The 15801-nt window shown below is 42.9% G+C and overlaps 1 protein-coding gene across 8 annotated transcripts in view; it reads left to right on the top strand.

The window, feature by feature from the left end:
• ZNF532 (zinc finger protein 532) overlaps positions 1–15801 on the top strand; it is an 84021-nt gene that overhangs the window by 59121 nt on the left and 9099 nt on the right. For all 8 annotated transcript variants that reach the window (XM_064480380.1, XM_064480378.1, XM_031441819.2 and 5 more), the window contains 3 exons: positions 147–323; positions 4147–4309; positions 7926–8207. In XM_064480380.1, coding sequence (XP_064336450.1) covers positions 147–323; positions 4147–4309; positions 7926–8207 — 622 coding nt within the window. The remainder of the gene's footprint in view (positions 1–146; positions 324–4146; positions 4310–7925; positions 8208–15801) is intronic.

The following is a 15801-nucleotide window of genomic DNA, read 5'->3' on the forward strand; positions in this document are numbered from 1 at the left end:
ACCTGTTATAAATAGGAAACAACCCACACACTTTCAAAAAGCCACAAAAAACCTAATAAAAGGGCTGCTTAAAATAACGTTCATTTTACACAGTTACGTGTGTTTAATGGTCTCGTGCTAACGACCGCATGTGTATTTTCTGACAGATGTGTGCATTGCAACGTTGTGTACTCCGACGTGGCCGCGTTGAAGTCTCACATTCAAGGTTCTCACTGTGAAGTCTTCTACAAGTGTCCTATCTGTCCAATGGCGTTTAAGTCCGCCCCAAGTACACATTCCCACGCCTACACACAGCACCCCGGCATCAAGATCGGAGAGCCCAAGTAAGTCCTGCTGCCTTTTCACCTGGACTCCGCCACTTTATTAGTAATTCAGAGGCAGTGGTGGTTCTGCGGAATAAAATTTAAGATATGAAAATTTATGCCACTGTGCAGACTTTGATGCTATGAGAAGTAGAGCTTAGAGCTGCCTAAACCTGTCAGTACAGCCCAGGTGAAGTCTTTGTCCAAAAATATCACTTAACTATAAATGCTCTTGTCAATTTTTATTAAACAAGTGAATATTTATCAATTTTGTTCTTTTTCTTAAGATGATTTTAATAGATTCCTGGAAGACTAAAAACTTTCATCTTTGCGTTTTTCCATAGTTTCTTTCTTATAGGATACACTTTTCCCAGTAACACTTCTAAGATGAAGTCAACTTAAGACACTGGTTCCTGAATTTAACTTCCTAGCCGATATAAGTCCTTGATTAGTAAAAGTAAATTTCATTTTTGCCTTAATCTCTCTCGTAGTTGTGTCACACTTTGCCTGGTGATTTCGGGCTTAGAGTCCTTTATTATGTTTGTTTCAAGTGTAGCACTCTGTCCTGACCGAGTGTGGGTATTTGGATCTAGTGCTCTAGTTCTTCTTTCCCACCCCCCCACCCCCCCGTTCCCCTCCCTTGCCCCCCCTCCCTTGCAGTTCCTTTTCAGGCACTTCCTCCCTCCTTCGTTACCATCCATTTATCCTGCCGCGCACTCAGTCTCGCAGATGAGATCAAGTCCAACTTTAGGTTTGGCTTTCAAAGTGTCTCCCCTGCCAGCCCCACACCCCGGGGCGTCCAGCCACACGGACCGTCTCACTGCCGCCACCGGGCTGGGCCCGTGTGGACTCTGCCTTTGTCTGACTGTCCTCACTGTCTGGACTGCCTTCCCTCCTCCGCCTGCCGGTCGCCCTGTCCGTTTTCTCCTGCGTTGTAACTGGGGAGTCTGCTCTGCCTTCATGTTCTGTCACTATGTCTGTGAGGTTCATGACACTTTCATTTGGGCTTTTTTTTTTTTTTTAAAGCGTTAGCACCCCTTTTAATTTTTCAGTAGTTCCTATCCTGTAGGAAAGTTGGAAGAACCCCGTGGAGAATTCTTGCATCCCCTTCACCCAAATCCCCAGTTGTTGGCACTTTTGACATTTGCTTCATCCTTTTATTTTCTCTCTCTGTCTCTCTCCCTTTTTTTGTCTTGCTTTGTTTTATAGGTGACATGTTTTATTTCAAAGCGATTATATTGAAATTTTAAAAATCATTTTTCTTTGTCCTTAAAATTGAAATTTTTACCAGGATATGCTTCTCTCTCTGCTAATTTTCTTTGCTCTCTCTATCTCTCTTTCTCTCTCCTATTTAGGAATAGTGGGGCATCATGACATAAATATTTGAGTGTGTTCTGCCTCTCCTCCCAGAAAGGACACTCGTTTGTGTTACCACTGTCAAACCAGTGCTGATTACATTACCATCCACTCCATAGATCCCATTAAACTTTTTCCAGTTATTCAGACATTGTCTTTTTTTTCCTTTTTGGTACAAAATCTAGTCCAGGAGCACATTTTACATTTAATTATCCTGTCTCATCAGTGTGCTTCCATCTGGAACAGTTGCTCAGTCTTCGCCTCTCTCCTCCAGCAGAGAATCCTGGACTCATGCTGAGGGGGACCCTCCTTCCCGGTCCGCCACTACTCTCTGAGTTGGACCCAGGATACGTACCCTTGGCAGGGAGCTTCTCTAACCGCGTCAGGGACACTCGGTGCCCAGCTGTCCTCCTAGTGACATTAACCTGCACCATCTAGTCAGGTTGGTGGCTGCCAGGTTTCTGCACCGTGAAGTCACCGTTTCCCACTTGATATTTCCTAGTAGTTTGTGGAGCCAGTTCCAGCATCACCCCAACAACCTGTTCCTCAGATTCCTCAAAAAAATGCCTAAGTAAACAGATTATTTCCTGTTGTATACTTTCTGTGCTGTTTAGTAGAAGACAACAAAGTGAAACAAACGAAACTGGAAGGGAATGCGGCGTGAATGAAACAAGCTGTGCCATTTTTCATGAAATCGTTATTTCTGAAAATGTAAGACTAGAATCCTGAGAAAATTCTTCGCCCAGCCAGTAAATCTTCATTCTTTTCTTGAGGGTATTTTTTTTTTTCTTATTGCTATGTGCTGATTCCAGAAAAATCAGGAAATATAAACAAGCAAAAGAGTAAAAAGAATAGGTGTATTACCATCCGGCAGAGATGATGACGGTTACATGCCCTCGGTTTCTTTTCTGTGCCCTCCTGGAAGTTGTGGTCATACCATACCACACATACTGCCTTGTGACCTGGTTTTTTAATTTGCATGACGATCATTCCATATTGTTGGTATATCCCACATCGTACTGTGTCCACATCATAATTTTTAAAAACGTGAACACTGTTGCTCTTATTTAACTACTTACTTTACTGGATGTTTGGGCTATTTCCAGCTCTAACAGTGAGGAAATGCGTATCTTTGCCACACCCGGTCGAGTTAACGATGACACGTCTGCAGTGCAACACCTTTGGGCCGAGTGATGAAGTCCTGTAAAACTTTGATCTTAAGAAACACCTCCTTCCTCGGTCAAGGGTGCTTGTGCTCTGGGCCGGGGTGACTGCCGTGTCAAGACCTTGTGAAAACATGGGTCACTCACGCCAATTAAAGGTCTAAGTCTCACGTGGAAAAAGAGAAAAAAGTTAAATTGGTAATTTTTTGACAGAAAAATACAAAGTGAGGTCTGAAGGTTATGTGAAAAGTGCTCTCTCAAGAAGACTCCGCGAGGAAGGACAAGTGCTTTCAAGAGGAAAGGCGTTCCCTTTCTTAGCTTTGCCGTGGGAATATCAGACGAGACCTCAGCTTTTCCTCTCCCAGCTGACCAGCACCTGCAGTGTTTCTCTGCCGTTTTCCTGAGCTGCCCTGTCTGATGTTTTGTGCCTGTGCTCATGGTCCTTCGGAGGAGACACAGGTGTCTTCTAGAGCCTCCCTTAAGTACCAGGGCGACCTTACTCAGACCCGCTGAGTCTGCAGGAGGTGGAGGTTCGGAGCAGGCAGTCCAGGTCTTTTCATTCCCGCAGCCGGCGGGCTGGGGGAGGGTGCCGATGGACGGAAGGAGCTGTGTCCGGAAGGCTCAGAGCTGCTGAATCAACTTAAAGAGGCTGCTCTTTGTAACATACTAGGTTCGGATATGGTTTGCAGTGGACAGTTTTAAACCGTTTAGGGCACCATAGACATTCAAGTGTTGCAGCAACATTTGATTTGTGGATTTTCTTTTATGCTCCTTTATTTTCATGTGTAATTGCTTCCTGGCGTGGAACTTTCAGTGTTAAGAACAGGTACAGAAATGTCGACATCTTCAAGTGTGAAATTGCCGCTAACTCTGAAAGAAAACTTGAAACAAGTAACAGTGTATTTAGACATCGAGTGGGCTGACTTAGTTCATCAATCAGATCCTCTTTTTCAAGTTAGGGTCCCACCATCAAGCTGTATTCCTTGTCTGATCTTTAAAAGTAGCTCCAAAAAAACAAGAGTACTTTCGTTCTGTGTTAAACTAACTCACAAAGGAAGACCTTGTCAAAATGTGTGTCAGCTGTAGATCTGCGAGTGATAAAATGACTTCTTAGCAAATGTGGTCCAGTGCCTCTGCACCCAAAATGTTAAGGTTGAGCTGCACTAGGGTGGTGCCAAGTTCCTTTGAAATCTGTTTTGCTCTTTTTATCCTATTTGTTTTCTTGCTATGCTTCTGCCTCCTGAGTTCTCGGATGTGAAGCAGTAGTTCCTTCGGGTTGAGAGATGAGGGCTGACTGACATTTCCCTGCACCTCTTCTGTTTTAGAATAATATATAAGTGTTCCATGTGTGACACCGTATTCACCCTGCAAACCCTGCTGTATCGCCACTTTGACCAACACATCGAAAACCAGAAGGTGTCTGTTTTCAAGTGTCCAGACTGTTCTCTTTTATATGCACAGAAGCAGCTCATGATGGACCACATCAAGGTGAGTGCACATCTCTTATGTCCTTTACCTGAATTGCAGATCCATCCATCCAGTCATAAATCAAGGCTGAGCTGCAGATTGTGAGAAAGCATGTGCGCTGTGGAGGGAAGGGATGGATGCTGGTGTTCGGTAATGAGTAATCTGCAACATGCTGTCATCATGCGCTCACTTGACTGAGCCCTGATCTGAAAGATCAATGCTAAGTAACAAATGCATGCCCTGAAGGAATAGTAAAGTTTTAGGGTTTTTTTTCTGTATGTGAAAATGACTATGAAACTTACTTTTTTGAGAACTGTGTGTTACACAGTATTTAGAAATAGACAGGGACTCTGATAATGTATGTTAATTCTTACAAATATTAGTGTGCTTAGAAAAATGAAGATTTTTCCCTTGGAATTACTTAGGCAGTTTACATTATAATTGATGCCCCTGGATCTTTTAGTTTTTTTTTTTTTTTTTCCCCTCTATCAAGGTTGCATGTAAAATGACAATGAAATGTCCTGGATACAGCACAGTATCTGGCACCTATTGGGTGTTCAGTTAATGAAATGAATAAATGTCCAATTTGAACCATCCACTCTCCAACCCCCCAAAGGGGAACCCAAATCTCTTTATAGCCTTTTAAGCTCTCTAAGGACAGAGCTTAGTCCTAGCCTCTTAACTGTCCATTGTGAGAGGTTAAGCAGTTTTATTCCTGTGCCATTAAAAGATAATATCCATCAGCTCTCAGAGATTAAAGTGTTGTCTTTTTAAAAAGAGAAACAACAGACCCAATATTATCATAAGCTCAATCTCTTTCTCAGTGTTTTTTTTTCCAGTATATATATGATTTCTATATAAGAAAAGGTCAGTTTAAAGAGCAAATCAGTTCTCTAAATTCTTCTGATCTCATGTTAGTCAAGTGAATGGACTATATTAATCCTTGAAATTCCCTGTGTCCAATGTGTGTGAGCTCAGGAAGCGTAACCAGCCGTCTCCTGCAAAGGACTTAGAACTTCTGCAGAGAGGCGTTTCTCTTCTCATGAGAAGCCAGGGGAAAGTAGTGAAGGTGTGGTATCACTAGGGTGAACAAAGTGCATGGGAGAAATGTTTCCTCATTCTCACTCTCAGTACAGTAAAATCTTAAGATATTTTAAAGGTTTTTACTAAAATTACAAAATTATCTTGCTAGTGACTATTCATTTAATGAACGATCAGGAAAAACTGAAAACTGCTAATAAAAACATACAGACATTGGAATTAGACGCAACTATTTTAATGTACTATAAATGGGGTGGGGGGAAGTGCAGGGGAAAGAAAAGTTGCTTCTTAAGAGGCTTTTAAGATAGTTGCTTTCTGGAAGTCACCTTTGCATTTGGAAGTGGGGTCATCGGGGTTTGTGGTTAGGGTCTTCCCTGTGTTAATAGTGAATCTGGAGGAATACAAGGTTCCAAGAACTAGCGACTGAAGAGGAGTGGTAAAATCCCGTGGCCACAGGGAGGAAAGAATTGTTTTTGTTCATCCAAAACTTTGCAAGTCTACGCGGTACAAGCACAATAGGAATGCTCACTTGTGTTCTTATTTCAAGTATGTTCTATACATTTAAAAATACTATCCTGCTTTTATGTGTTGGGGATGGATCCGATAGTGTTAGAGGTAACCTGTTTTGTTTTGTTTTTTTACATTTTAAGATATGTTCTAGCTTGTGAATTTATTTACATTGTCTGATGCCTGTGCTGTTCAGTTTTTTCATGAGGAAGAAATTAAGAGAAAGGAGACCGGGAACAGTGTTTCTCCACATACAGATTTATTTAGAGGTAGATTTTTATTTGCCTGATTCAATCCAATTTTTATCATTTCTTTGTTCTACAAAAATACAGATGTATTCTCTGTGTAGGACCCCTGTGCTCCATGTTGGCATCTCCATTAAAGTCAACTTTCAAGAGGGTAGGTATAGGTCAGTGGTGGAGCGCATGTTTAGCATGGATGAGGTCCTGGGTTCAATCCCCAGTACCTCTATTAAAAAAATAAATAAATAAAAATAAATAAACTTAATATCTTCCCCCCTAAAAAAAAACAAAAAAAATTAGGGAATAAAAAGTAAACTTTCAAGTCACAAACATTCAAGTTACTGTTACAGGAGCTCAGGAAACATCAATTCGAAAGAATTGTTGTTTCTTATATTAAAAAAAGACATCCGTCCTTAATAAATGATCTTATTTTTACTTATAATGTAAAAACAACATGAGTAAATTGGACATTCTCATTTTTGCACACATTCTGTTGCCACAGCAGAATTTTTTTTACTGTTTTTCTGGAGTTTCCGTAGCATGATCAGTTACCTTAGAATACTTCAATGCTTTGCCCTCTCTTCAGCTTTGTAGTTAGTGAAAATGCCTTTGCCTGGAAACATACGAAAAGTTTATCAGAAGACTTTGGGGTTTGTTTTCTTTGGGTTTTAAATGGCTAAAAATGTAAAAACTTGGCCTTAGTTTTGAAAAAGACCATTTAAACACAGGCCTCTGCCCTGCGTGGTGGGAAAAGAAGCTGACGCAGGCGACACAGGTGATGACTGTCTAAGGAGCCTCAGGTGAAGCTGAGGCACGTTAGACAGCCATCTCGGGCCTTTTTTTACAGACAAGTTTAATGATTGTCTGGGGAGACTGTAACCTCTGCTCATGAGGAAATTACAGAAACCCCTCTTCTCCCCCTGGGGTGAGACAGTCTTGAAGAAGGTTGGCTAATTCTTGGTACTATTCAGAGAAGCGCCTGCCTTGAGAACATGTGACGGTGACTTTGCTGAAGGAGCAGTTTCTTCCCGAACACGTGGGAGGGCAGGAGCCCAGAGGTCTCTGCAGGGTGGGCTCTGTGACCTGGGAACTAGCCGTGCTAGCGCGAGGGAGGAAGCACGAGTGTGTCCTGTTGTGTCTTTCTGGAGATTCGAGAACTCGGAGCCACTGATAAGAAGCACAGGCCCTCTCCAAGGATAAATTGTACCTTGAGGCACAGACTTGCTTGCTCTCTTGTTTTGGACTCCCTGCTCCCAGAACACAAACAAAAACAGCAAAGCGGCTCGTCTGCAGGATCAGACTGCACTGGTTTTACCCAGTACAGTTTGCAAATCTGTGCGCTGACGTTGAGACCATTGAGGTTACTATGTTTATGATAATAAACAGTTTCAAAAGGCTTTTTGAGCAACTACTTTGTATAGTTCACAGGTCTGGTTGCCGTCAGTAAGAAGGGATGGATTGGGGTAGGGTGTGGGGAGATTAAAATTACCCCAAATTCCCCCAGCAAAAAACCTAAACTGTTAGAAGTGTTCCAGGAATGTGAAGGGCGCTCAAGGAAGGGAGAAGTGTTTGCTGTTAACTCGATTTCAGGTGTTGGTTAAAGTCCGCGAGCAAAGGGCCTTGAGCTCTTCCCAGTAGGTTCGCCCATTCAGACCTTTCCAGGCAGATGTGAAAATATAATTATTCTTACCCGGAAATGGTCTGTTTTCTCCTTGATATACTAAGAAATATTTCTGAATGTATAGAAAATTGTATCGAAACATCTACAGTGTGGTCAGATCGTCCCCGTGTGCACTCTTTCAGTGGTGTGACTTGTGAAAGGTATTTCTTTTCTTTTCATAACACAGTCTATGCATGGAACACTGAAAAGCATTGAAGGGCCTCCAAACTTGGGTATAAACTTGCCTTTGAGCATTAAGCCTACAACTCAAAATTCAGCAAATCAAAACAAAGAAGACGCCAGATCCATGAATGGGAAAGAGAAATTGGAAAAGAAATCCCCGTCACCTGTGAAGAAGTCGGTGGAGCCCAAGAAAGTGGCCAGTCCTGGGTGGACGTGTTGGGAGTGTGACCGCCTGTTCACGCAGAGAGACGTCTACATTTCGCACGTGAGGAAGGAGCACGGGAAGGTAAGCGAGGCCTCCCCTGTTAGTGTTGGGAAGAGCCTCCGAGACCTGTGTGCTTGCCTAGCTCTGCCGGTGATTAGTAGGGCAGCCTCAGAAATCACTCATTCTCTGAGCCTTAGTTTCTTTATCTATAAAATGGGCTTTTCCAAGTCCTTCCGATCATGTTCTGTGAGGAACCAAGAACCATGGTAAACTAAAGTGAAAAACACTTGAATTGACCTCTTAGCTGGATGTCAAATAAAGAAAGGAGAGAAAGAAAGTGGGTGTTTTGGAAACCATTCAAACCATTAGTAACATTTGTGTGACTTTTGTGATTCTTCCCTGAGTTTGGAGTCAAAGAGGGACCTCATCCTCAAACTACCCAGGGGAAGCTCTATATAACTCAAAATCACCGAAAAACCTCTGAATGTGTTTTTTTCTTTTTAAAGTAGTAAGTATACACCTCTATCTGATAAGGATTTTTTTTTTAATGCCCACTATTAGACTTAATAAAACTGGCAGGATTACTTTTTAGTGTTATCCTGGCCATCTCACAGTTGGTTTGTTCCAGTTTGGATCCAAAGAGAGTCTGCTTTACATTTGGTTGTCATGTGACTTAAACTCCTCTTATTCTCTAGCAGCCCTCGTTTTATTTTATTTTTTAATGTGCTATTAATTTGTGGGGAAAATTGGGTTTCATGTCCTGTAGATTGTCCCCTGCATCTCTGGATTTGGGTAATTGCTTCCTTTTGACATTATTTAATTTGTTTCTCCTCATCCCATAATTCCTAGAAATTGGATTAGATTCAGGTTGAATTTTTCAGATGGGAATACGTCATAGGTGCTGTATTTTTGTTTCACATCCCAAGGTGCCTAATACCAGCTTGTCCCACTTTTAGTGACACTAAGATCAGTTGGCGGATTCAGATACATTATACTTTCAAAGGAACCATCTTACTGCTTTAATTTAAGCCAGTAAATCATATAGTTATTCTTGGAGAACGTGTAAAAAGTGCATGGGAGTTGGTTTCTAATTAGTCTAGACTAGATACTTGAAAACTTTGTTTCTATATTATTTACAAATTAATTAAAAGCACTACTTTGTAATCTCATTTGAGGTACTCATGGAGCTAGCATGTTTGACCTGTCATCTGAATAGTGTAAACTTGACTTTGAGCACTGATCACAGTGCTCACAAATGGCAAAAGTTGTTTTTATTATATGTGGTCTGACTATACTTCAGTATCTCCTCATATAAAAATTAGTTGCTTATAGAATATAAATGGCTTTAGTAGCACATTGCTTATTTAATTGTCTCAACCTTAGGTTCCCCTACTGGGCCACAGCATCCTAGAATATTCACTGTAAATATTGGGTAGTTCTTAAGAGGCAGTACCTAATAAGCCTGCTGTATAAATACACGACCTGTTCTTCTCAGAGCCCGATGTGGTGAGTCTGAGAAGTTGTCTTTTCTTGGCACTGAAACTGGATTTCACAAATGTTAAAAACAAGTGTAGACCTTAATGATTATCTGGTAGTCCAGAGCTTTCATTTCTTCTACCTTTGAGATTTCTGTACCCAACTTGGAACATTTCAGTTATTTTTAAAAAAACTGTCTTCATCTTGCACATCTGACAGTCACTGGACCTAGGCTATCAGGTGCAGAGACGGCTCCAAGAAAGAGCTGCTGGTGGGATGAGGTGTAACGCGCAGACGGCCTGCCCTGGGACCGCAGAGCGGGCTGGGGGCCGGCGCGGGAGCACGCGCTGCGCACAGGCCGTGGCTGACGCTGGCCGCAGCCATTCATCACGGAGGAAACGTTCGGCTTAGTGGGATTTTGGGATTAGCTTTGAAGAAGTTGCGACTCTGCCTTTTGAAATGAGGCACATCAGATTAGATTACAGTTTCAGTTCTGTTCAGTGGGGCCCCCTGAAAGGACTCAAGGGAGTTGGGGGAGGAGGAGAGAAACGTCTTCATAAGCTGTTGAAATGAAGAGTGTTGGACTTGAGTCAGAAACCAAAGCGTGAGTCCTTCCGTGCCATTCAGCCTGGACCCTCCGCTTCCAGACGTTCTTGTATCTGTTCTCGCTCTTTCCTGCTGTCCTCCTGTCCCTAGACCTTGACTCGCCTGCACCCTGCCTTTTCTCTGTCCCCCTGTCACACAGCCCAGCAAGCACCTTGCCCTCTGCACTTCTCCACTCCCTCTGCTCCTCAGCTGACTGCTCTGGGTTCCGGCTCCAGACCCAGCAGCCCCACCTCCCCGCCACCTCCTCATGGAGGCAGGTGGTCGTTTCTGTCATCACTTCTCTGACCCCCCTGCAGCCTTTCACCCGATTGGCAGTTCTTCCTAAAATCGCTTTGTATTCTAAGTGTGAAACAGTATACTCTCGCCTGGGTTTTCTTGTGGTTGCCAGGACACCCATCAAGTTTCGGTCCTGGAAACATTTAGCTCTCTCCCTGGGAAGTTTCAGTCACCCTCCCAGCTCCACTTTGCATGCATATTTGTCCCGACAGCTTCCAAATCTCTGTCCACAGCTGGGGTTCCTTGCTTGTATTCCAGTCCCCAGAAGCCAGCCACTTATCAAGTGTTTCAGCTTCTTGGATAATTTACAGAAGCTTTAAGCCTGTTCAACAAGAGACCTAAATTACCCCGCCCTCAGCCTCTGCAGCCAAAAGCCCTGGGTCCAGCTTGACTTAGTGATTCCATCCTTCTGCCCAGCCCCTCTCCCTCAGGCATCCATTTAGTATCCTTTAGTTCCCCATTTATCTTCCTTCAGGCAGTTCTTGCCTGGATTATTGCTCTCAGAGTACCCAGAGAATTTCCTTAAGTGCAGCTACGATTGTGCCACGTGCCATCTCTGCATCACCCTCAAAGTGGTCCAGTGGCTTATACGTCTCCCCTGAGCCAGCCCTTTCTCTAGCAGCTCTCATATGGTACACTTCAGACAAACTCAGCCTCCCAAAGTGCTCATTCACCTCTGGGGCTCTTCAGGAGATGTTCCATTAGCTTGAGGGACAGCACCTAGTCAGTGTCTAACGTCACTTAGCATTTCAGGTCTCGGTGTAGACATCGCCTGCCCTGGAGAGCCTTTCCAGGTCCCCTCAGACCGAATCCTATCCTCTTCCTGCACGTTTCCATGGCAGCGCGTGCTTTCTTCATCCCAGCTCTCAGCACCGCATGAAGGCTGCCTTGTATATCTTTTATCTCCTGTTAGGCACTTTATACTTTCTTCTTCCTCTCTTCAGGTTTGAAACATAGCGTCTTTGGGGGCTTCTTTCCCTTGCTCACAGTAAGCCCACAGATATTTCTCCAATGAATGGATCAAGAGTAAGTGCTGATTTGGAAGACATCTAACCCCTCTTAGACTTAACTTCCTCTTCTTTCAGATGGGAGTAATATAAATCCACACTAAATTTCAGTGAACATATGTCTTTCTTTAAAAAAAAAAAAAGAACTAATACATACTTTGGTGTCCTGTGTTGTAAGTGCCTAGAGGGAACTGTGTGTAATTGGTTAACAGCCTCCTTTTGGGTTTCAGATGAGATGCAAACATGAAATGTGCTTATTTATACACATACAAGGGATTTGAGAATTTTATTTGGCTAAATGTCTCAGGAGAGTGTAATTTTTATACTTCCACCAGGCTAAGTTATGGGAAAGATCTGATTTTCCTGGGCTACCCAGTGGGAGATCACTGAGCATTGCAACAGCACGTAGATGTTCAGAGGCATTGAACTGTGACGGTATTCTTGGTTTCAGTGCTATAATCTTGCCTTAAAAATCAAATACATATGTGTATAGCATAATTTTGGAATAATTTAAACACATTCTACGAACCACATTACAGCAGTTACTTTAGTATTATTGCTAATTGTATGATTATTATTTTGGAGGAAAGATTTTAAATTAGGAGTCAGCCCAACTGGGATAAATTAAACATTTATGTCAAGATAATTCACTGCTGCTCCTTTTAGGTGGCCTGTCTGGCTTTCAGTAATTGTTTCTGACCTGACTTCCTCTCCTCAGTTCCCATCCTCCCCAGAAATCTTTACTGAGTAAAGAAATATTTTGCACAGAGCCCCTCAGTGCACACATCTCCCGGACCCTCCGCGGTGCAGTGTCCCTTCAGGTTTGGGTGTTGAGTACACCTGCCAGCCTGCCTCCTTAATACAGCTTATTAAAACAGCTGGAAAAATTCAAACACGACGTAGGGCTGGGCCTGAGGAGTAACTCACCACCGGCAGTCTGTTTTAATTTCAGTGTTTTTTGATATTTGGGCCTGTTTACTTTTTGAAATTATTTACAGATTTCTTACAGATCATATGATAAAACCAGTGATTATCTTTAAAAGGAACGACTAGTTTCTTTCCTCTGTTGATTTGTGGAAAGAAATAGCCTTGGAAAGATTGTACTCAGGCCTTCAGAGACTGTAATTTCATTTTTTATTCTGTAGTATTTATCCGTTTCTTTTATAAAGCAGTGATTGCAGGGGGAAAAAATCTTTTGACAGTGACCTCTTTTCTATTTAGATTGCTTTTTAATTGAAAAGGGCAAAATGATTGTATTGCAAATGGCATTGGAAGGAAAACATTCTGTGTGCGTTCCTCCCAGCGGTCCCTTCTTGAGTGCCAGATTCTTTGAGGACAGAAATGATAGAGAAGTAACCCGGAGGCGTACGTTCTAGGAACCGAGACGGCTCGGGGTAGGACAAACCCTTGTAAGTGGAAGAAAGGGAGTGAAACTGAACCAGACCCAGAAGAATGCGCAGCACAGATGTTTTTTGTATCCCGTGGTCTTTGATTCCTGAATGTCTTTGAGTTAATGAAATAGGACCGCACACAGTCCACGGCACCTGTCAGTTCTGTTTTTCTCATTGTGAAAAGTGAAGGAGAGAGAATAATGATTAATCAGGATTTACTGGGCGAGGGCCTCTGATGACGTGGATGGTGAGGTTAGAGGCCTGGGGCCAGTTTTGGTCTGTAACCCCTGGAGCCCTGGTGCATGTCACCACTGGTCAGCAGGGGGAGGTGCAGGGGCCCCAGTATGACACGTGACTGGGTAACCCCGCAATGCCCTGGCAGGCACTTCTGAGTTTAATTGCCATGATTCTGGCACCTCTTATCAGGATTTAAACGTGCCTGTGTCTCGCCCATCTTCCAGAAACAGGCCGTGCTTGCCCTCTTTCCCTTGCTTTATCCTAAATCTGTTACTCTGTGATCACTTTGTAGAACGTGTTCATATTTTTCCAGTAGATAATTGTGTATTCAGTTATTTTTTCCTGTATTCATTCACACAGTGAATACTTACTGAGTATTTTCTGTATGCGGAATGCCAGGGCCAGGGATACAGAGATGAATGATCTACACTTCTGTTTCTAAGGAGCTTACGGGAGAGGGAAATTCCTCCTGAAATAAAAATAAAAACCTTAGTTCAGGCTTTTCTTTGGAGGAAGGGGAACACCATATAAGTAGGTGTTTTATTTGTTAATTGGAAATTTTTTATCTTAATGCCATTAGTCATTAGAGAAATGCAAATTAAAACCACAGTGCAATACCACTAGCCACCCTTTATAATGGCCACAATAAAATACAATGGCAGTGGCAAAGGCTGGAGGGCTGTTGGAGTTCTTAACCATTGCTGGTGGAAAGACAGCGCACAGCCATCTGGAAAACAGTTTGACAGTTCCTTATGTAATTGACCATATGACCCAGTAATCCCATTGCTGGGTATTTACACAAGAGAAATAAGATCATATGTGCACACTAAAATCTGTCCATGAATGTTTATAGTTTAATTTATAATTCATACTTGTAATTAATAATTTCCAGAAATTGTAAATAACCCAGAAGTCCTTCAGCTGGTAAACGGATGAACAAACATGGGGGCTTCCACAGAGCGAAATACTGCTACACAGTGGGAAGGATGGGCTGTTGATGCGCTCAGTAGAGCTGCTGATGTGTGAAGCCAGGTGGGAGATGCCAGGCTCAGAAAACCACACGTATTATACTACATAGTTCCCTTTATATGACGAATGGAAAAAGCGAAACTACAGGATGGGAAACAGATCGGCGGTTTCCAAGAGCTGGGGGTAGGAAGGAGGGGTTGACTCTGAAGGGGCACGTGGGGGACTTTGGTGGGGGCTGGAACTGTCCTATATCTTGATTATAGTGGCAGCTACTCAACTGTATCCATATTTCAAAATTCATTAAAAAGAGTGGATTTTACATTTTGTAAATTATGCATCAGCAAACCTGACTTAAAAGTTGTTTGAGGCAACAGAAAAAAACTTACATGCGCTATATTCACATAGTTCAAAAAATCCAAACAATGGGAAGGAAAAAGCCTCGTTCCTACTCTTGCCGCCCATAATCACTAAGTTTCTGATGTATCTTAAAGCTTCTCTATGCCAGTGTCATCCTGTACGCACATATGTTCTCATCTTTACCTCTTTCTTACACAGAACACAGCTTATTAATGTAATTTTCTGCTGGGGTTCCGTCTCCGTGTAATTTATGTTACGGTTCTTTCCATACCAGTTGCATTGAGATCTTCCATTCTTTTCTGCAGCTGCATGACAAGAATTTTGCTGTATGAGTGCTTATCATTTATTTAACCAATGCTCCAGACTTTTTCCCCACCTTTTCCCATTATATGTATAGTGCTGCAGTGAATAATAACCTCGTACATACGGTCCCTTCTGCTATGATGCTCGTGTTGAAAACACGCATTTGTTCCAGTGCAGTTGATCTATCAGGGAACAGTTGAAGCATAACGTGAATTCTGAGTTTGCTCGTGTGTGATTTCATCCCTGAGAAACAGAAAACTGTGGACTGGAGTTGTGTAGGAGTAGCCCACACTCGTGCCCACACCGCTGACCACCACCAGCGACCTCCTCTCCCCGTGTATTGTCACACGGGTCCACACCTGGGGTCACGGCTTCCTTCTGGTTTCAGAGAGCCCCCCAGCGCTCACTTCCACAAGCACACTGCAGGTCATCTTCAAGGCAAAGTGTCCTGTTTTTTTGCAGTGTTTATGTATTTCTTAACCATTGGACATGTGTAAAACCATGCTACTGCTTTTATTAAGTGAGACATTGGCAGTTTTTGAGTGTTACGCAGCTAACTTCATCTTTTGCTAGAAGTCCTGTGGTTTTTGTTGCCTGACTTTGCGTAGTTCAGTGATTTAGAACATGTGTTATATGTATGTTGCGTTACAGAAGAACTGGCTTACCAGTGAGGATTTATTTGTGGACTAGATTCCCCAGCAGAAGGGTCCAGAGTTTTAGGAGTTAAATTCTGACAGACTGCTGCTGTGATGTGCTTACATGATCTAGTTGGTTTGGTTTTCCCTTTTTCATAAAAAACGCTGTGACAGAGCCGAAGGGCCTGTGTCAGCATGCTTTGGGAAGAATTCCGCTCCCTTTAATCTCACGTTTGTGGGTGTTTCTGGACCTGTGATGGTCGTTAGGGAGGCTGTTTGCATGTTGGTGCGAGGCAGATGCCTCACGGAGGCGGGAGTCTCAGGAAGAGGTGGGGAGAAGTGGATGTGTCGGGCCAGACAGATGTGTCAGGTTGTGACTTCTTCCAAGTCACCTGAAACAGAATGAGGACTTCAGGCC

The sequence above is a fragment of the Camelus dromedarius genome, chromosome 28 (genome assembly GCF_036321535.1).
Source record: "Camelus dromedarius isolate mCamDro1 chromosome 28, mCamDro1.pat, whole genome shotgun sequence".
In the NCBI taxonomy this organism is placed as follows: domain Eukaryota; kingdom Metazoa; phylum Chordata; class Mammalia; order Artiodactyla; family Camelidae; genus Camelus; species Camelus dromedarius.